At 33.4% G+C, this 22,711-nt stretch overlaps 2 protein-coding genes across 15 annotated transcripts in view; one reads left to right on the forward strand and one right to left on the reverse strand.

Moving 5' to 3' along the window:
• LOC145318684 (ribosomal protein S6 kinase-like 1) overlaps nt 1-1,923 on the forward strand; it is a 91,403-nt gene extending 89,480 nt beyond the window's left edge. For 4 of the 6 annotated variants that reach the window (XM_080160124.1, XM_080160127.1, XM_080160128.1 and 1 more), the window contains 2 exons: nt 641-974; nt 1,134-1,923. The gene's annotated coding sequence lies outside the window, so the exon portion shown is untranslated. The remainder of the gene's footprint in view (nt 1-640; nt 975-1,133) is intronic. The other 2 variants (XM_080160126.1, XM_080160125.1) reach the window with 2 other exon arrangements.
• A 1,555-nt stretch (nt 1,924-3,478) lies between these two features.
• LOC145318690 (uncharacterized) overlaps nt 3,479-22,711 on the reverse strand; it is a 67,254-nt gene continuing 48,021 nt past the window's right edge. Inside the window, exons 12-24 of one of the 9 annotated variants that reach the window (XR_013879460.1) lie at nt 22,545-22,584; nt 20,779-20,889; nt 19,768-19,843; nt 17,955-18,001; nt 17,650-17,749; nt 17,124-17,241; nt 16,042-16,707; nt 15,652-15,835; nt 8,165-8,337; nt 6,541-7,280; nt 6,361-6,409; nt 5,901-5,956; nt 5,685-5,763 (exon numbers count right to left, since the gene is read on the reverse strand). Coding sequence is in view for 1 of the 9 variants with exons in the window: in XM_080160135.1 (XP_080016261.1) it covers nt 6,841-7,280; nt 8,165-8,337; nt 15,652-15,835; nt 16,042-16,707; nt 17,124-17,241; nt 17,650-17,749; nt 17,955-18,001; nt 19,768-19,843; nt 20,779-20,889; nt 22,545-22,584 (1,955 nt within the window). In the remaining 8 variants the exon portion in view is untranslated. Of the gene's footprint in view, nt 3,876-5,684; nt 5,764-5,900; nt 5,957-6,230; nt 6,425-6,460; nt 7,281-8,164; nt 8,338-15,651; nt 15,836-16,041; nt 16,708-17,123; nt 17,242-17,649; nt 17,750-17,954; nt 18,002-19,767; nt 19,844-20,778; nt 20,890-22,544; nt 22,585-22,711 lie in introns of those variants that run through there. The other 8 variants (XR_013879463.1, XR_013879461.1, XR_013879458.1 and 5 more) reach the window with 8 other exon arrangements.

A 22,711-nucleotide genomic window follows, 5' to 3' on the forward strand; every position in this document is an offset into this window, starting at 1 on the left:
ATTTAGGCTAGTCTCCAAAGTTTTATGGTAACGTTGTCTTATTCGTTGTCTCAACAACTTTGGGGACTTTAGTGAATTTTGATTGGTTGGCCCATTAAGTTGAGTGTGCAAACGTTTCAACTACTAAATTTTGTGTATCATCATTGGGGATGTTTATCAATTCATCATCCATTGTTTTATCCCTTTAGATCCGTGGCCGTATTGTCATCAAAAGGTCAAGGTTTTATAAATAAACGTATTCACCATAGATGGTTAGTTAATCAGACACATTATTGAAAGTCTACAAGAATAATTTCTTAATTGGACAAACATTAGGACAATTTAAGTGAAGGAACAATTCGATCTTTTTGTTGGTTAGAAAGTGAACATATTTAGGAAAAATAGGAATATTTTTTTGTTAGCTAAATGACCAATGAATTGATGTATCCATCCACAAAAATGATACTCAAAATAACCACTTCTGTAGATTAAAATTAGTGGTTGAAACATTTGGATTCTTAACTAAATAAGTTGTTAAGCAAACAAAGAAGAAAACGTTGATAAAATATTTTGGGGACCAGTGTATTAGGATTTATGAAAAAGTTAGTTTGAAAAACTATTGCCAAAAGAATTCTTTAAAAAATAATAATTCGTCTTCTAGAAATTCCTATTTAAGTTTACCATCTATCTAAAATATTTTTTAGTATGGCGTGGAAACCGATTATTATCCGCTGGAGTAGAACCGGTCCTGAGCCATACTGAAATATCATGTTTCACATTAAAGACAGTTTTCCACCAAAATGAAATAAAAACAATAATACCACTTTATTTAGATCGAGCATGATCTAAACTCATTGAATATTATTTTCATTTTTCTATCCGCGGCAAGCTGTCTATAATATGATGCGATAAATGAACTATTTTGACAACACTGTATATTTATATATAAATTTTACTATTTATAATTTAACAATACCGTTTTTAATAAAGAACGGGTATAGTCCTTTTCATGGCGTTGCTTCGTATTATCACAGTAGCTTTTCTCCTATTTCTAGCCCCTGCGGGGGGCTCTAACACTGTGGGGCAATCACCTAACCTAACCTAAAATAACCTATCAAAAGCCATTTTGAAAATTCGAAGAATCGCCCCATAAGGGGCGTGGCCACAAATAGGACTATCCCCTAAAGAACTTGTCCTTGTTAAAATAATATTTCTGTGATTATTGTCAAAAACACTTTTAATGTAATTGATGTACTGTAACTCACGGAGTAAGGGAGAGGACAATGGATCGAATATTCAATTATTAGGAGTCTCAAACCTTGGGTACCAGCTTAAAGCGTTCGTGAAGGATTTAGCAAGATTTTGGGTACTGGCGCGCATTCGCCGCTGCACTGAATTTGTTATGATAATAGCAGACAAAAAAAATTATATTTAATTAAATTATTGCGGCAAATATTTTTTCCCAAGAAAATGTCATTTCATGTATAGAATTAAGAATTTATAAGACAGGCTGATGAAGTTCTAAGCACGATTTTTCTAGTGATTAATTACAGAAAGTTTACTTCATTATGACGTACTGGTAATCTAATTTTAAAGTAAATGGGGTATTCCTATCCAGTTTTTTGTTTAGGAATGAATATTTTTTACCCGAGGGAATAAATGATGGACCGATAGGTCATCATTTATTGCATCCACTATTTAAGGGGTTGTTTGTATGGGAATGATTTTTTCTTAGAACAATTTTTTTCTTAATTAGATTACCATGATCACTTTACAATTTTCATCAAATTTTCTGGATAAATCTGGTTTCCATTGTCTTTCAGCGAAAACTGTTAAATTAAATTAATTGCCCATTGTCCTCTCCCTTACTCCCTGACTGTAATTGCATTTAAACTAAAAGCTGATTTTAATGTTACCCAAAATAAATAAAGCTTAATACCTTAATTTTAATAGCTTGGTTTTCTTAAAAAGCAAAGCCTTTCTATATTTGGAGTAGGCTCGTCTGTATATTTAGGTATGTGAGTCATATGCGTTGCTTTCAAACGTTCCATGGTGATTCTAGCAATACAAATTACCAAGTGGAACAACTCCTTTTCTTTCTGTAATTAGGTTCGGTCCGTACGCCCGTCTGTAACGAATAGCTTTTTTCGTTAATTTATACATGTTAGAATTATTGTGTTGATTTCAAACTTTTCACGATGATTCCTGTAATAGTTAGGTCGATTTAGAAAGCGTAGCTACTCTATAGTCTTTACCAGAATGTCCGTACGTTTAAAACATGTTGATTTTTAACTTTTTTAACAACAATATTTTAAGTGATCTAATCATCCGATTTATCTGATTTTTGGAGTACTAATTCCTATATCAATAAGGTACAATATTATAACCGAAGCATCTCTATAATCAAGTCCTAAAAATGCCAGTATGTCCTTAAACAGTATTAAACAGTTTTGCAACAAATTTACTTACAAATTTGTTTAGACTTCTTTAATTATATTTTTCAGTTCTGGCACTTCACAAGTGTTCATGTTCGTTTGTCACACCGTTTCAGAGCTTCGCTTTTATGGATGTTGGCATCCTCGTTTCATTCTACAATTATGGAATTCAGTATGTATGTTAGACATGTAGTACCTCAAAGCTGTGGCACTAATCTTAGGCTGATTCTGAAGGGATAAGGTATAATTATCAGATTCAAGATCATGGCACGTAGCGTAATTGGACTGTCAAAGTAACGATAAATCCTTATAATAAAGTAACAGGATGTTTGTTTGCCGTGTGTACCGAAAGATACCGCTGAACCGAAAAGGCTTTCCTTTGCAGAGTATCTTCTCATTGGGCCTGGCAAGGTTTATAGCTATATTGGGGGAGGGTACCACCACCCTACTAAGGAAATTTGCAAAAAAAAACGCCGCCCTGCGGAGATTTTTGGTACTAGAGAAAAAAAAAATATTTTTTGTAAATGGCTGATTTTAACATAGATTGACAACAAACAATTTTACGTGTCCCTAGAGTCCTCTCTAGGGGCGTAGCCGCTAGTTGAGAATAAAATAACTATTTACAGGGACTAGTCACAGAAATTCTTAGTAAAAAGTTACCCACTTCCCTTTCGTTACAGCGCTAAACAAGTTTTACGCCAACATTGCTTCACAAATATACAAAAAAAACAAGTTCCTAATACCTGTTTAGTTTTTAGGAATCTTTTGTTGATTTTTGTACTTTCTAGGAAGTTTCTGAACATACTGAATATCAGGGTAAGACAATGGCCGAAATATTGATGTACATCCCCACGGATAATACACAAAATTACCCCCCCTGTGAATTACAATAAGTAGACGGTAAGCCGAATAAGAAAACATTAAAATAAGACTTTAAGGACTGGTGTAATGAACAGCCCAATGTAACCTCCCTTTCTGATACTATGACCCCTTCCTATATCTTACCGATAGCCAGACGAACAGCACTTTATGATAGAGAAGCCACGATACATAAAAAAAACAAATTATTAATATTCAACATTATATTTAATACAAATTTTTATACCAGTCTATAAAATCATTTTTTTATAACATCATTAAGAGTTTTCACAATTATTTTAGTTTTTATACACATTATTTTATATGGACCATAGTAAATAGAAGATAATTTATCCCAGTTATTCTTTTGTGTTGGCATTATATGATATGTCATGTCGTTTACGTATGAGTTATGATTATTTTCACGTAATGTAATTTAGCGACATCACATAAATCATATCTGACAATTATTAATCTATTCATGTCGATATAATAACAGTACAATATTTTGACTGGGGGAGGTTCAATCTATCTTCCATTTTCTATCCCCTGTCACATTTTCATTCATTTTAAGCGTTAAGTAAAAAGTTAAAATTTAAAATCCTAAATTAATTTTTAATTTATTTTCAATATGACGTAGATGAACTATTTAAATATTTATCAAAGTTTTTAATTTGAGCATTTTATAAAGTTAGTTTTTTTTTAAATATCAGGATTAATTTATAACCTAACTTTAGGTTAATTTTCTGGAGTTTCAACTAATATTAGGTAAGTTAAAAATGGATAAAACAAACGATCCAAAGCAGTTCACGGTGAAATGGTCCTGAAATCTATGAACTTTAAATGCTTCTAACGGCAAAACGGTGGAACGTGCAGATTATAATCACAAGAAGGCATTAAATAATCTTGAATAATCATTGCTCAAAAAAGCACAGTTGTCTCGCAGTTCACATAAATGCGCGAAAAAGACTTTTTAACGCGTGAAGCTTTCCCTGTGCATCGTTGGATCTTGGTTAAAGCTGCTTGAAACTATGTGCGGGCATGACATGTACGTTAACAGTTCATAGGTTTTAGGAGATAAACGTTAGTAGTAAAATTTTACCGTGAACTGCACTTGATCCAAAATAACTAACCCTTTAATTTTAATTTGTGACATATTTTTATTCTGAAATTGAAACTGATTATTTTACCCTGTAAAAATTATAAACTAAACCTATATAAATTATTAAAAATCAAAGTGAAAAAATGAAAATAAATTTTGTAATAAATTAGATAACAAATATTTTTTACATCATTTTTAGTATCTATAACATAAAAAATAACAAATTTTAACCTAAAACATTGATATAAACATTTATGAGTAGGAAAGCTTAGGGTTTTTTTTCTTGATGAATATGACAATATTCTCATAATGAAGGTAGTCTTATGTTAATATAATAACAGCACACATTTTCTCCAAAATAAAAGAATTCAAAACTAAGGGCAAATTATAGAACAGTTTGCTTTATTAATAATCACTAGAACATGATCTAATAGGGGAATTTAAAAATTTTAACCTTAATTTTTCAAAAAAAAATTGTTATATAAAGTTTTCTTAAAAATCAAATTATTTTAAATGAAAGGCAAAAATATGACCAATTATTTTATGTTTTAGGCTTAGGCTAATGTAATTTTATTAAGTCAGGTTTTCGGATTGTATATTTTTAAGGGCCCTATAATTTGTTATTTATAAAACCTAAATTTTGAAGCTACCTAAGATTAATTTATTAGTATTTAAAAACAAGGATGACAACATCCATAAGTAGCGAAGCTCAAATGTTATGGATAGACATCTAAAAAATGAAGTATAGATTAAACTTAAATAAATCACGAAACCTTTTAAAATTTATAGCATGAAAATCTAAGAATCGATCTAGCACCCCAAACAGTAAGCAAATCTTTATGAAACTTTGTGGGAAAATTTCAGGCATCTATCTTGAGAAGGTGCCGAGAAAATCACGTTTCAATTAAAACGGACAGACGGACATTTCAAACAAAGAGTAGCCTCGCTACTAAAAAAACATTCCTACATAATAATTAAAATTATAGAACCAAATTAAAATTAGAAAGTAAGGAATTTTTAAAAAATAACTTAAAAGCTGATACCATAAAAACGGCTTAATAAAATAGTTAGCTCACAACAGGAATCGCGCCCATCGTATGAAAACGCGCCAAAAGTTATTTTAATTTATTTTATCGTGTTCTTGCTATATTTGATGGTTTATTATGGTCAGATTTTAATTATACCTAGGGTTTGCGGCAAGCCGTTTGGCCGTATTCGCAACCGTTTAAGTTATTTTTAAAGTTGTTTAAAATGCATTAATAAGTTAATGAGTAAAACTTCAGAAATCGAAAATATTCTTTAAAAAAAACATTATTATATTATTTCAGTCTATTAGATAGTTATATTTTTATAGTTAAAACCAAAATATAAAAATTGAAAATTAATTAACTAATTCATTTTGGAAGAGCATTTTAGACCATTATAATGGTAAATTATAAACATTACGTCTATAGAAGGAGTAATTTTGTTTATCATCATTGTGAAAAAATTACTTAATTCAACGGAAGAAAACGCTCTTTTTTTACATATATTATTTCGTTAAGAGAAGGCAGTCTTGATTTATTGTATAATTGTACAATGGCTACGCTCAACATTTGGACAAAGTAAAAAAAATGAGTTTTAAAAATTGTTTATCCATTATTTTTATTATTTTAGAAGTCTATAATACCTACTTATTTATCGCATCGAATTATAAACAACATTCCGCGGATATTAAAATCAGTTTAATTATGCCCAAGAAGCCGAAGGCCCGGGATTACAAAACTGGTATTAATATTATGATTTTTATTTTAATATTCGTGGAAAATTGTTTTTAATAGGATGCTATACATGATTTTTCAGTATGGCTGAGAACCAGTTCTAACCCAGTAATGGTTTGGAAGCCCTACTGGAATGTAATAAACAATTTGAAGGTGAAAACTAATTTTATTCAAACGTCAGAAAATAGGGTTATTTTGTAGTTTCACAATAATAAGTTTTTCTTACTTTGTCCCATGAAACGCAGCCTTACTATTAAAACAGGTTTTCATAGGTCCTTATAAAGAAATCACTAAAAGATAGGTAATATATGATATTTTTAGTACACAATTAAGTTTGATGATAGATATTTTTGAAGATTTTAACTTGAAAAACCTACCTATTTTTATATGATTTCCATTATAGAACCTATGTTTCACTTTAGTTTAGAGTTGTTTAAAACTAGCACTGAAAAAAAATATTATTTTGAGCCAATAGCACTTTTCTTTTCTTATCTGCTTTTATCTTTTAACATGTTTTGTTTTGGCTTCTGACTAATAAAGATGAGTATGGCAGGTTTCTCCTATTTCCAGTTACTTTTTTTTTACGACAGGTGTCCCAGATTTCATCACTATTTTTGTGTTTAATTTTGAGTAGCCGGGCAATTTATTTTCCATAACTTTTTTGCACGAGGTTTCGTGACAATTACTGCAATATTGCAACATTTGTTTAACTCTCCCCACTGCCATCACTGACCAAACTGCCGAAATCTGGAATTTCAAACATTTCAAAATCCGGTTCCGTCTGCTGTGTACCTGGCTGATTGTCTTTCTGTTGCTGCTGCCCCTGTTGTGAAAAAGCTTGTCCTTGCGGCTGTGACTGCTGCGGCTGCTGTTGTGGAAAAGCCGCAGCTGTACTGTACACAACATTCTGCTGCTGGGCCTGGGCACCTGTCATCATGGACTGACAAGTAACTTGTTGTATGATTGATTGCTGCGAGTGCTGCATTAGCTGATTATTTTGTACGATAACAGCTGATGAGTTGAAACCAGTTTGTTGCGAGGAGGAGAAAGATGGCGGCGTGGCACGGATTACATTGTAGGAGGGTTGTTGTTGTGACGAGGTTGTCGTGGCGAGGATGGTTCGGAGGCTTGTTGTACTGGCGGAGTCTGAAATATTTATTTAGTAAGTTAGACGGGTATGTTTCAAGGAGGGAGAAGAAATTGGACTTTAAATCACACTAGTACCCAGAGTGTTATGACCGCATCAAGGACGTCCAAGTTTTTTTTGAAGGAAATTGGAAATGAATTTTTTTGGGGGGGTTGTAATCTTTGTATTATAGGGACAAGAACATCCAAGCTTTTTTTCTTATTTTTTTTTTGGGGGGGGGGGATGTGGTTAAAAAAAAGTTATCCCCCCCCCCCCCATTGGACGTTCCTGAACCGCATTATCCTAAACATTCTATTATTGAATTTAATAGGTTCGTTTTAATCTAGTAGAGTTTCAACTTTTCAACCAATAATTTTAATCAACGTTTATCAATAACTGTCCTCATAGGTAGTATTTATTAGCTAAAATGTTTTTTTTTCTAAATCGTTTTTACAACATTGTTTTGTTATGTTAGTACATTTTGACGTAATATCGCGGTTCTCACAACTCTCTCTCTCTCTTTTTCGCAAAATGTAATTGGGAATTAATATATGTATATATATATGGATGTATAGATACCGTATTATCAAATTTAATACATTTATACGTTCTAACAAAATAGAGATATTGTTTAAGTCCAAAAATAAGTGCTCCAAAAAGCAAAAATGACAGGAATGTTAAATAATAAATATATAAAAGTATAAGCCATTTTTTTTAGCAGTATTGTCAACAAATTGCTGGTTTTTACATTTTTAACAGTCTGACACTATACAAGAAATTCTCAGTCTTTATTTTAACGTTGTGAATACGGACGGACGGACGGACATATTAAGTCATAGGGTAGATACGTTGATTTGCTGTAAAAAAAAATAAGCGTTTTCGTACTAAACCGTGAGGCACGTACCTTGGAATACGTTTTTGTTGAGAACTCCTCCTCCCCCAGCCACAGTTATTCTGACCTCTGCCGAGGCGGGGGCGCCCAGTATTCTTCCCTCCATGTCGACAGAGCCAGGGGGTACCAGCAGCCTCCCAATATCCCCAGCTTGGCTTCCTCTCATCCCCTCTCCGGAGCTAGCTCTGAATGAAGAAATTTACAATTAATATACAAGAAATAGATTCTCAATTGTTGAAAATAAGTTGTCATACAAATGTTGAATTTATTATTTAAATCAAACTGTATTTTTGGCTGTGGGATTACACTGTTTATTTTCAGTCTGGCCCTGAATCTGTTTAGTTCCAACTAAAGAAGACTGGTTTGGAGCCATACAGAGAATACGGTTGTATCAAATTATTTTTTTATAAAAAAATAAATAAAAAGAACAGAATTAATCACTTGATAATTCAATTGCTAATTAATTAAATGAAAAATCAAGGTAGAACATCCTAAGTAGTGAAGCCCAAAAATTCATGCATGATGAAAGCACAAAACCTTTACCACATATATATTTTTTTTCATATTTATATCTTTACCTTGACTGACATACTGACAGGCAATGTAAATTATATAGTGAATTCACATTCCCATATAAACGACCCCTTAAATAGTGGATGTAAATATTCATTCCCATATAAACAACCCCTTAAATAGTGGATGTAAATATTCATTCCCATATAAACAACCCCTTAAATAGTGGATGTAAATATTCATTTATTTCCCTGGTATCTCATTTATATCCCTGGTATGATTTTAGAAGATTTTTAATTTTTTTGGAAGATTTTAGAATTTTTATTAATTAATAAAAGAAAGAAAAATTATACCAGGGAAATAAATGAAATTTAAAAACCAAAATTAAACCACATTTTACTAGCATAAAAATGAGTTTTTGTTTAAATGAGAATGATATTCCTGTCCAGTTTTTTGTTTAGGAATGAATATTTCTTACCCGAGGGAATAAATGATGGACCGATAGGTCATCATTTATTCACCATTCATATATGGAATCTTCATATATCTTAAATGGCAGAGTAGAAATTCACATTTTCCCCATAACCTTTTATCTGATAGACTGGTGGACAGATAGACAAAGTGAACTATAGAGTAGCTTTGCTACTAAAATGTTTGTAAACAATTTACATGGATGATTTAAAAATTATTGATCAGTCTCCATGTTAAGTATTATCAAGCCTATGTATTGTTGAAACATTGATTAACCTTAGTAAAAAAAAAGAAACAATGCTACTATTGCAATAGGGTATATCTGTTACATCTCACAGTATTTTATTTTATATTCTTGCAGCTACAACTCTAGAGGCCTCTTGAACAGGAGAGTTATGTCATCATCTCCCCACCCTCTCTGCTTAAAATTTTTTTTAAGAATGGTCTTTTTGTCTTAGGGCGTAAGGTAATGGTACCTTTCCCCAATTTTGCTATAAAACTTCTTTAAATGTTTGAGAAGCTACACTATACAGGAGAACCAAATTGGATACAGCAATTAAGATCATTTGGTACACATAGATACTGTTACTTTTAGATTTTCTTTCAAACTATTTTCATTAACTGATCAAATATTTGTCCTTGCTATAAAATAATTTGCATTAAATATCATGGATGTATGTCATGTAAGTTTTACATAAGATTATATTTAATAAACATCTGCTTTGCTAACCTATATATTATTACTTGGATCTTACACCAGGTTTTTCATATTCTATAATAAAGTTAACTATGTAACAGGCTGAAATAATGATCTCCCCCATACCTCTCCTTTGCCCCATCCCTTTTTTCACATGGGATAAACAGCCCAACCAATAATACCAAGGGGAAATTGCAACCTATATTGACAACAATTTTTCTCTTGCCATAAAATCCATGTATATTTTACATCCAATGCTGTGCTAAATGAATAACATCCAATATCAAAATGACATCTACAATCAAAATTATACGAATCATTAATAGCCTTCAATATCCTACACTTCTCCATCCATTGAACAGGTAAGAAAATACAAAATAATTCTAAATCACACTATATCGATCCATTTAGAACAAAATATTCTTTATAAAACAATCCTAAGAAAATTAGGACTTAATTTTAATCTTGTAAAAATTGTGCATTTCTATATAAAAGCAATTAAGACAGATGTAGCAATAAATTAATGTTCCATTTTCATAATTATTCCATATGAATTTACTTTTTCAATTAAAATTAAGTTTTCTTATGATTTTTTAAAAGTATAAAAACAAGCAACTAAAGGTATTGGCTCTAATCATGGAAGCTAAGGCCTACTCTTATGTAAGTTACATTTAAGACATTGCTTTTTTAATATTCAAAATGTAATTTATCTAATTAGATTTTCCTAATTATTCTAGTTTCAAGAAGAATAAAGTTTTTTACTAGATTTTTCCTCTTAGGAAATGAGATTTCTGAAAGTTATTTGGAGAATGACTGGGTGTGATATGTGGACATCTCCTTGTGGCTATGGTATATAAACTATATTTATTATAGTAAAACAATATAAAATTATCACTTATTTATTTTAACACGATGATCTATAGTTCATAGGTATTAGTTATTTATTGTATTGTATTAAAGACAGGTTTCTGCGGATTTTAAATGAGAAATTCTAAGATTAAAACCAGTTTTTTTCTTATTCATGGAAAATTATCAATAATACGATGCTACACATTATTTTTCAGTAAATATGAGAACTAGTTCTATTACATAAAGATAATAATTGGTTCGAATCCATACTGGTATAGTTATTTCTCGCATCATATTATAAACAGCTTTCCGCAGATATAGAATCTACAATAAGATATATAAGTTGGAAGGAATTTTAATGTTAGAGGGAGATTTGAAATCTGCATCAAATTTTAAGGATTTTTTATAAAATTCGTTTTTTGTATAATTCTTTATCTAAAAGCGGAAATAAAATTTACGTTAATTAATTTTGACCAATAGGATAGATGGATTGGAAACTACCTGCGTTCTAATTTGTTAAATGATGTACAACACTTAAGCTTCTCCAATCGGAGCGCAGATAGTTTTCCATCCACTAATCACAGATGTCAAAATTGATTAACTTAAGTTGTATTTCCGCTTTTAGATAAAGAATTATACAAAAAAACGAATTTTATAAAAAATCCTTAAAATTTGATGCAGATTTCATTTAAATTCTTTCCAACTTATATATCTTAATGTACAATTATAAGATTAAAACTAGTTTTTTAGCCCTGAGGTGCCGAAGGCACACACTAAAAAAGTGGCTTTAATCTTATGATTGTATATTTTTATATTCATAGAAAGCTGGATATGATACAAAGCTAGACATAGTTTGTTTGTATGGATGAGAACCGGTTCCTATCTGTTGGATTTGAATACAAGAAAAATAAGGGGGGGGGGTTTTTTAATGCAACCATCTCGTAATCAGTGATTAAATGGCACTTAGAATTCGAATTTCGATCTGAACTTTTGCATGAGTAATCCTTGGTAGGTCTATTTTCCCTAAATCGAACAAAAAGTTGGAAAAGTAACGGCTAACGGCTGGCGGCTCAGCTGTTTTGCCATTTTTTGGATATCTGTAGTGTAAATTAGTCACGAAACCTATCTTCACATAATATTCTTTTCAACTCCAAAACGCTATCAAATGGTTTTAGACAGTAGCTGTAGGTACTAGAAGTTTTTAAAATGGTTATTGCTATCATTCAACATGAATTAAACCAAAAATATAATAAAAAGTTGATTCCTACGTAATTGATGATGAATTTACCCTGAAAATAGGCAAAAACCGGCTAAACGGCTGAGCCGCCAGCCGTTACTTTTCCAACTTTTTGTTCGATTTAGGGAAAATAGACCTACCAAGGATTACTCATGCAAAAGTTCAGATCGAAATTCGAATTCTAAGTGCCATTTAATCACTGATTACGAGATGGTTGCATTAAACCCCCCCCCCCCTTTTTTTCAACATTTAAGATCTGGCCGTCTATGCATGTATCTATCTATTATTTCGTACCAAAGGACAGTTACACAAGATTACATTTTCGTACCAGAAATATAAATACCAACCAGTTCGTAGAAAAGTTCTACAACTTCATCAAACACATATAAGTGGTTTGTTAATATATTACTCAATTCTTCATTTTGCTACTAAAATCATTTAAATTTCATCCTTCAATGTTTCAAAATTTTAAATCTTACTGATTCTATCCTTTTACAGTGAAGCTTCTTATAGGTCCAAGGCAGGTTTTGGGGGGTGAAAAAAGGGGAGGGGATGAAAAAAAGAGGGGGGGGCAGGCCTTGTATCTAGAGAAGGATTTTGCTAACCACTGAACTGATATGGTTCTCCTTTCTAGGGGCGGAAAAAAAGTTTTTTGGACTAAAGCTGATCTTAAATTAGATTAAAAAGAAAACATTTCACGTGTCCTAAGAGGCCTCTAGGGGCATAGCCGCTATTAGGTAGGAAAGAAGTAATATTCATCAAGGGTAAACATTAACTAAAAGATGGATAGATTAACAAAGACCCGGAAATTCTTAGAATGCTGAGTTCATAGGTATAAGGAGAATCAATATAGGAAGTCTAGATGATCAATTCCTTATCTGGACTATTGGGAAACGGGGAGAAGAAAATACTAATTACATTAGTCTCCAAAGTTTTATAATAACGTTTTCTCATTCGTCGACTTAAAAACTTTGGGGACTTTAAGAATTTTGATTGGTTGGTTTATTAAGTCGAGTGTTCAAACGTTTCAACCTCAAATTCTACGCTACAGAAGGGGTAATTTTGTGTATCAAAGAGCAAGTTGATTTTCTTTAATTCATCCTTGTTTTGTAAGCTATAAATAGTTAAATTTCTTGGAATAAATCATTAGGGAAATATTATTGTCTAACAAGTCTTTTCGTTTCTTTTAAGTAATTGAATAATATGAAACCTAATAAAAACATAGAGGTCATTATTTAGGCGTATTTTTCCTAAATCAGGGTGTAACCGTTTAGTCATAATTAAGAGCAATTTGACTTAATAAGAGCATTTAACTAAACCCCAGCCACAACCTTAAAGAAAATACGCGAAAAATGACGCCCTTTTTTCAGCAGGTAGAAGTTCCTTTTTTTAATTGAACGGATTATTGTGTTTAATTGATCATCTAAACTGCGAACCAAAAAAATAGGCAAATCTGAATTTTCATAATAGCAGCCTTATTATTCATTTAGGATGATATTACTGTAAATATTAAATTTAGATGCATCTTTTGGTTAAAAGAGGGAAGTCAATTTCTAGTAAATCCCATAAAGGTGTGTGTTATAAGGCCTAAAAATAGTAGTAGAACAATAAGGTGCTCTATATATTTGTATTCCCTATTGAATAGAACAATAGGAAATTTTTTTTTTTTTTTTTGATTACCGTACCTGGAATATCTTTAAAAAATACGAAATTTCTATCAAACGCTTTGTTTGGCTCAAACTGACAAAAATTTAAAAAAAATATAATTATAATAATAATGTTTTCTATAGGTACAAGGTAAAGGTTAAGAACAATCTATACCATTAAAAAAAGGAAGAAGCCATTCTTTACAGGTTGATTTATTATAATTATATTTTTTTAAAATTTTTGTCAGTTTGAGCCAAACAAAGCGTTTGATAGAAATTTCTTATTTTTTTAAGATATTCCAGGTACAGTTATCAAAAAAAAAAAAAAAATTTCTTCCCTATTGTTCTATTCAATAGGGAATACAAATATATAGAGCACCTTATCGTTCTACTACTATTTTTAGGCCTTATAACACACACCTTTACGGGATTTACTAGAAAATGACCTCCCTCTTTTCCACTGTTAATTTAATGGAGCACAAGATCTCAAAAACAGCACAAAGGCCGATAAATTAAAGTACATCCCCAATGATGAAACAAAAAATTACACCTTCTGTAGATTAATAAATAATCTATTATTGGTTGCTTATTTGTCGTACTGTACATAAGCAGGGATATAAAGGGATAAGACAGTGGCCATAAATGGATGTACATTCCTAATGAGGATGCACAAAATTACCCCATCTGTACATTACATTTTAAAGCTGAAACGTTTGGACACTCATCTTCAAGAACAAACCAATCAAAATTCATGAAAGTCCCTAAAGTTGGTAAGCCAACAAATAAAATATTATAAAACTTTGGGGACCATTAGTTCCACATATAGTTCTTTATAGTAGTGAAGCTACTCTATAATTCACATTATTTTGTCTGTCCGTATCGCAAGAGGAAAAAAGGGATTTACTCGGTTAAATAGGTAAAAACCTTGCCTGGACCTATAAAAAGCTTAATTGTAAAGGAGGACCAAATCGGTTCAGAGGTTAGCGAAATCCTTCGCTACAGACAAAAAGCGCATTACTTTATATAATAGGATTGTTTTTTTTTACTTAGTCGTCCATTGCCGTATCTCTTTAGATTAGAACTTAACCAGTGGCGTGCAGAGAGATTCATCAGGGGGGGTGTAGAGCCATGTGGGGGGTGAAAAAAGGGGGAGGCAGCCCATACAATTGAAATTAAACTCCATTTCTGCAGGTGATAGGGGGGGGGGGGGGGGGAGTCTATAAACCTCCACTAAATAAAATGATATTATCTATCCAACTTCTGTGAAACTAATATTACATTCATTTTTATTTCGCAAGTAATCTGTTAAAAGATACAACTATGTTGCGCTCTTTAACTTTTAAAACAAGAATGACAAAATTAATAGCAAAGCCAAGAAACAAAAAATCCATAATAATATCAAAAAAGCCTAGTCAAGACACAAATTTCAAATATTATTGCACCTAGCAGACAAGAAAATTGACATCTCCCCCAAAAAACTATTTCCAGTATGGCTTTGAAACGGATTAATATGCACTGTATTAAATACGGTTCTCAAACATACTGAAAAATTATGTTTCGTATCGTTTCAAATAGAGAAAATACCGTAATAGTTATTTATCGTATTCATTCGAATCCGGTGGATAGGATAGGAACCGGTTCTCATCCATACGAAAAATCTATGTCTATCATCGTATTATATCCAACTAATATAAAAATGTACAATCATAAGATTAAAACCAGTTTTTTTAGCCAGTGCCTTCGGCACCTCGGAGCTAAAAAAATGGTTTTAATCTTATAATTGTACAATCTATATCCGCGGAAAGCTGTTTATAATACAATGCGAGAAAAAAACTATTATCGCATGGTGTTAGAGACAGCTTTCCGCGAAAATCAAAATGAAAAATTAAAAGATTAAAACCAGTTTTGTTAGACTCGAGGGGCGGAAGGACAAACAAAACAGGTATTACTCTTGATTTTTATTTTAATATTCTTAGAAAATTGTCTGTAATACGATGCATGATTTTGCAGTATGGCTGTGAACCGGTTCTAATCCAGTGGATATTAATCGGTTTCACAATTCATTAAAATTAAAAGTTCCACTCACCCCTGACTAATATTATCTGACAAACGATTGTAGCTATCTTGTAGCTGTTCCAAGCTGGTGGTAGCCCCAGCTGCCTGCTGCTGCTGCCAGCTTGTCTGCTGCTGCTGGTAGTGGCCTTCAGGTAAACTCTGGTGGTTGCCAGGCAGACCTTTCAACATAGTGGTCTCCAACAAAGAGTTTGCGTCTAAAAAATGAGAAAAAATATGATGAATATACCTATTAAAGAAATCATTTAAAAATAAAAATACTTTGTGCCAGTAGATGGACCAAGACAATTCCCCTACTCTTAATATCACAGACAAGGATTTGTTTATAGCGCAGAAAATATAATGATAAAACATCCAGGTTTTGACGGGTATCCCCATCTCCTACCCAAAACAAGAGTTGTACCTGTAACATTTCTGTTGACATCGCCTTTCTCCACAGAGAACAGTTTGCCACTACTGCTCCGCAACACGCCGCCTGATTGATTAATCACACCCGTTCTGGCTCCTGATTGGTTAACCGACGGCTCTATCCTTCCTCGTGATTGGTTACCGGCCATCCCGGCTGTTCTGTGCAAAACAGACTGCTGTTGGTTGTGCAACAAATTTTGGCGGGAAGAGTTTGAATTTTGGCGCGAGGAATTCAAATTTTGGCGGACATTTTCCGCTGCATAGCCGTCAACCTCAGTGATGACCTCCATGACAGACGGATCAATGCTGTCGACGTTATAATCATCCTCGACCCCCCCTGCAGGCGGACTCAGTAACCTGGATTGGACTGATTGTAAGCTAGAGCTTTGTTGTTGTTGTAGTTGTTGACTAGAATTTTGACTCTTGACTATCACATTCTGTTGCTGTACAATATTTTGTTCGGACATTGTTGTGGATTCAGAGGAAGAGGAGCCGGTCAGTTTGATGCCCTTCTTGCGCAGCATGTTCACTATTTCCTCAGGGCGCAGCTCTTGCAGCAGGCTCACGATTTCTGAGCTGTTGTCAGCGGGTTCTGCAGCTGCGTCAGGATTGGCGGCTGCTGGCGAATTGGTGTTTTCATTATTTATACCACCATAGGAACCTAAAAAAGAAACGATTCTTCGTATTTTGACTGTAGCTTTTCTCCTATTTCTAGCCCCTGCGGGGGGCTCTAACCCTGCAGGACCAATTGCCTAAACCTGTGGGGCAATCACATAACCGAATATAACCTAACCTAACCTAACATAACCTATCAAAGCCATTTTCAAAATACGACGAATCGCCCTTTAAGGGGCGTTGCCACGAAAGGGACTATTCCCAAAAATTTGTCCACTATTAGTATGATATAAAATTCAATAAAAGTAGCTAAATAATTAAACCATCGATTAAGATACCATGGTTATGAAACTTTGGGTACCATGGTAATTTACAGTCCAATGTTTCCTAAGCCCTAACTGAAAGACGTTTAAACCAGCGGATTGTTTTTAAAAAGAACAGCTATGCTACTTTATACCTTACCTATAAAGGAAGGAGTTTGATTATCAAAAATTGTTGAGATCCCGCTGAGTACGGACCCGCCGCCAGTAACAGATGTTGCCAGCCGCAAACACGTTCCAGATTCATTGCTGGCAAAAACCTTAATAAATCAACATTATTAGATACCGCTACATACCTTTTTCTCCACCTAATAAACAGAGACTAGATACATTATTTCATATTGTAATGCGAGATAAATTAATCCATCGTCCATAGAACCTTATTATGTACTTGAAGCTTTATAATAAAGAAACAGGATGTCTCCTGTCTGTCTGCGTGTGTATGTAGCAAAGGATATTGCTAACCGCAGGACCGATATGGTCCGCCTAAACATTAAATCTTCTTTTAGGTCCAGGGATTTATGATTACCTAGGTAATTAGGGTAAGAAAAAATCCCCCCTCCCCCAACTAAATTTTTCGTTTTAATTCTAATACCAAAAAAAAAACGATTGAAGTGCTCCTTGAGGCCTCAAGGGGGCGTAGTCGCTAGTATTTTTGTTACTCTTACCTGTGCCGAAGACATTCCTGCCAGAAGTGTGTCCAGGACTCTGTACTTGGAGGGCATGTTGGCGGTATCTACAGGCACCTTCCGCTTGCCAGATTTATTCCTGAAAATATGAATAAACGGGGTAATTTTTTCGTGTATTTTCCGTAAAGTTATGTGTAATCGATTAGTCAAATGCGCTTATCAAGTCCAACTGTTCTTAATTATGACCATTTCAAATTTATATATAATTGTTCGTTTTTCCTACCGTTTCAGTGCTTCGCTTTTATGGATGTTGTCATCCTTGTTTTATAACTAAAAATCTTTACCTACTATGCGATGGTCCAGCGCTAATTTGTGGCAATTTATTCAAGCTCTAAAAAAGAAAATTATATTAGATCGACTAGAGTTGGCTTAATATAACTATATCATTATCGCTATTGACTAGTTTTCTATAAGTACATATCTATTTATCTATTTCTCAATAAATCAATTTTCCTCCCCCGCCATTACTATCTAAAAGAAAGAAGTAAATATTTATTAATTTAAATGATTTTAAAAAGATTTTTTTCAATTATATTTTTTTCACATTACTATTACCAAAGGGTTAATATGATTAAAATTTTAGTTTTAATATTTTAACACAAAGGAAGTGTCGCCACAATCGAATTCTTTTAAAATACAGTTTTCATAGATTTACTCTATTATGAACGTAAATTTTTTATTTTTGAAAAAAGGATTAAATACTTCAATGTAATTCAAATATCAACATGAAGTGAAAAACTTAATTCATTCCATAAACAAATATAATAAAAGTCTTATCGCTTTGGTCAATGAGAGTTTAATGAGGATTATTGGAGCACTATGAGTTTTAAACACTTTACCATTGGAAGACTCGAGCTCATTTATAGACGTTTATTTCCTATATAGATCTGTCATGGATCTTGATGCAATAAAGCAGGCCGTTTTGTAAATGTTAAAAATTAAAAGATTTCATTAAATAAAAGTAATCGCAAATATACTTAGTAAATAATGCTAAACGCAAGGGAAAACAAATTGCTACATCGACCCGTTGTTAAGAACTGATCCCCCCACCCACGCAAAAGGGGGGGGGGGTGTTGGATTTGTTTTGTTTGTTTGTTTACTACTTTAGGTTAGGACAGGTTAGCTATAGGTTGAAACAGCCTTGCTGGGTAACGGACTCCCGGAGGGGGGTAGGCATTGGGGGAAAAATAAAATATAATAATCGGGGTTGTACATCGATTCATCGGGATCTTGGACAAAGTAGCTTCGGACAAAGTAGCTTCGGACAAAGTAGCTTCAGGACAAAGTAGCTTCAGGACATTTACTTAAGAAAAGTAGCTTCATAAGAAAAATAGTCTCCAATATGGCCGCAGCGCTCGGCCCACTGGCCTGCCTAGCCGCGGGCGCTCGGCCTCTTAGCCTATAACCTAACCTAACCTAACCTATGTTAGCCTTAGAACATTTATTTAAGAAAAATATCATCAACTGATAATACTTAAGTGGTTTAGAATTTCGTGGATTTTGCAAAAAGTGGTTGATAGATTTTTACAATTTTTGATATTGTGTTTACAAGTTTTAATAAAGTTTTTACAATTTTTTGTTAGGTTAGGTTATAGGCTAGGGGGCCGAGCGCCCACGGCTAGGCAGGCAAGGGGGCCGAGCGCTGCGGCCATGACCTTTATTAACAGTGGAGTCTACTTTCCTTAGTCTTGAAGCTACTTTGTCCTGAAGCTACTTTGTCCGAAGCTACTTTGTCCGAAGCTACTTTGTCCAAGATCCATTCATCGGCCATTGTCTTATCCCATTATCTTATGACGTAACATTAACGAACGTACATGACATATCCTAATTATAAAGAAGCTGTGCTACTAATAATTATTTTTCATATCGTATTCTTTTTTTTCGCGGATATTAAAATGAAATTATAAGATTAAAACCAGTTTTGTTATACCTGAGGGCCCGACGGCCCGGGCTAAAAAACTTGATATTATTTTACGATTTTTATTTTACTACTCGTGGAAAATTGTCTGAAATATGACGCTATTCATGACTTTTTAGTATGGCTGAGAACCAGTTCTAATCCAGTGGATATTAATCGAAAAGTTAATAAAAACTTACATAATTTTGTATATTTGCTATGATTGGTTTAAATCTTTGTTGCTGTTCTTCTAAAATCTTCTCACTGTCTTCAGGTCTGAAATTATTGTAATATTGTAGTAGCGACTCTACTCTATAACTCACTATGGCTGTCCGTTCGTCCGTCCGACCGATATCCTTATGATAAAGTAAAAGGATCTTAGTCTGTGTATACCGAAAGATCTCGCTAGCCGCTGAACCGATATGGTTTTCCTTTACAATGTAGATTCTTAAAGGTCCTGGGAAGGTTTAAAACTGTTATGTGGGAGAGTACCGCCACCCTCCAAAGAGAAATCGTCCCAAGAAATAAAGAGGCTTCATCAAGGGGCGTTATATCAATTAAGTTTACTTAACCAAGAATTTTGGGGAATAGTCCTTTTCGTAACATCGCCCCATAAGGGGCGATTCGTCGTCGTTTTAAAAGGGCTTTTTATAGGTAATTTTAGGTTATATTGGGTTATGTGATTGCCACACAGGGTTAGGTAATTGGCCCCGCAGGGTTAGAGCCCCCCCCCGCAGGGGCTAGAAATAGGAGAAAAGCTACTGTGAAAAATACGAAGAATCGCCCCATAAGGTGCGATGTTACGAGAGGGACTATACCCGAATTTTGTTATTGTTCTGTTGACATTATTAGACAAGCATTTGATAAAATCAAATACAATTTTCTACCAGGGAGGGAGGGGGCATAGGGCTGTCTATTACACTAGTCACTAAAGTTTTTACAATAACGTTTTCTTATTCGATGGCTAAACAACTTTGGGGACTTTTATCGAATTTTGATTGGATGAAACACTTAGTTATGTTCAAACGTTTCAACCACTAATTACAATCTACAGAATGGGTATTTTTTGTATGATCAATGAGGATGAACATCAACTTATCGGCCATTGTCTTAGCCCTTTAGATCAGAGGATCCAAGGACGTCCAAATGGAGGGTTGGAGGGTGGGCTAAAGGGATGTTTACCCCCTCCCCCGCCAACAAATATTTCTTACCTGATGAGTGTATTTATGCAGACAAAATGTTCAATCTTCTGATCATCCTTGTTGACCTCAAGATACCCGCGGGACTGCAGGGTTATTACACCACCAAACGCTGTTTTTAACCTAAATTAATTATAGTATAAATTGAGTGGAGGTTTCCATATAAGTGCCAAGTAGAACACAGGAAACTCCCAATTTCCACTATTTTTAAATAAACTAGCGGCTTCGCCCCTAGCCTAAAAAAATAGGTAGGTGCCTACCTAAAAAATTTTTTGTACCAACTCAACAAAAATAGGTAGGAATAAAAAAAATGGGGTGGGGGGATTTTTTTTGTTTTTTTTGTGGGATTGTTACACCTCCCAAGAAAATAGCGTAAAACCGCCACAAGACCAGTAGATATGATCCCTGAAGAGTATAATCCAATCGGTTCAGTGGTTACTGAGATTTTAAGTTTCAGTCGGACGGACGGACGGACGGACAGACATCATTCTACTTTGTATTATAGATTGAAAGTAAAAGAAGGGGGACTTTTTTCTTTATTCCCATCCTTTGTAAGCTACTGAGCTGTGTACCCAATATTACCTAACCTAAGTTATGGTAAAACGAAAAACTCTTCTCCCCCCCCCTCAAGTTATATAAAAAATAAGGTAGAAAGGATTGCAGTGTTCGCTAGGCACTTTGAGGGAAAGCTTTAAGGTCATCATCCACAAAAGGATCATGTAAAGGAAACGAAGTTGCGGGTTTCGTTGTATTTCCACATTAGCTTTTGAAAATTTATTTTAAGTTAGCTAAGGTTTGCCCCGCAGGGTTAGAAAATAGGCTAGGCATGGTTTAGAAATAGGAGAACAGCTACGACGAAACCCGCAACTTCGTTTCCTTTCAATTCAAAAAGATTATTAAAACACATTTCTCAAAAAAATAATGAATGAAGAGAAGTTCAAAAGGTAAAATCTTTTGTTAGAAAATATAATTAATTTTGGAAAATTTTTCTTTTTTGTAGTACATTTTTAAAAATAATATAAAACTTTACAAAAGATTTTTACCTATATTTAAAAAAAATGAAGATCATTGTTATAAGGGGGGGGGGGGGGGAGTTTTGACACATTTGCGTAAACCTGGCACCTAGGCTTTATCTTTGGACTGAGAGGATAGGTTATTAGAGATAAAATCATTCTTAAATGATGAATTTCACGAAGTTTTAAGATTTTTGGATAGACCTCCAGGTTCCGGAGCTGCAGGCCTCCAGGTGGTCTCTGTACAGGTAAAAATAAAAAAAAACTTTTTTTTTTAAAGGTACAGGTCAACTTATAAAACAAAATATGCATCTTTTTTAATATTATTTACATAAGAATGATTTTATCTCTAATAACCTATCCTCTCATTCCAAAGATAAAGCCTTGGTGCCAGGTTTACGCAAATGTGTCAAAACTTCCCCCCCCCCTTTTTAAAAATTTCTCCTACAATATTTCAAAACTTAACACAATTTATCTAATATACCTATGCTATGTTTAAAATATTTAATTTAAGCATTGATAACAAAAATGAAACATCAAAGAGGAGGGGAGGCGAATTCTTATTCCTTTTCTTCCTAAATTAAACAATTTTTAATCATCTGAGACAAACTATTTTTTCCATAAAAATTTCCCTTAGATATATTTTTCAACCACTAATTTTAATCTATAGAAGGGGTCATTTAGTGTATCATCATTGGGGATAATTATCAATTTATCGGCCATTGTCTAATCCCTTTATATCCCTAATTTAAAAAAATGACTCACCTATAACAAACTAAACCTTCTCTGGTTGAACTTGCAAACACTGAAAAATAAAAGTAAAATTATCATTTGAAAAAAAATCGGTATAGAAATCATTACAAAACAAGGATGACAACATCTATAAAAGCGGAGCTCTGAAACAGTATGACAGACGAACATTAACTGAATAA

Source organism: Acartia tonsa, chromosome 5, assembly GCF_053477335.1.
Source record: "Acartia tonsa isolate MP-2025a chromosome 5, ASM5347733v1, whole genome shotgun sequence".
NCBI classification, from domain to species: domain Eukaryota; kingdom Metazoa; phylum Arthropoda; class Copepoda; order Calanoida; family Acartiidae; genus Acartia; species Acartia tonsa.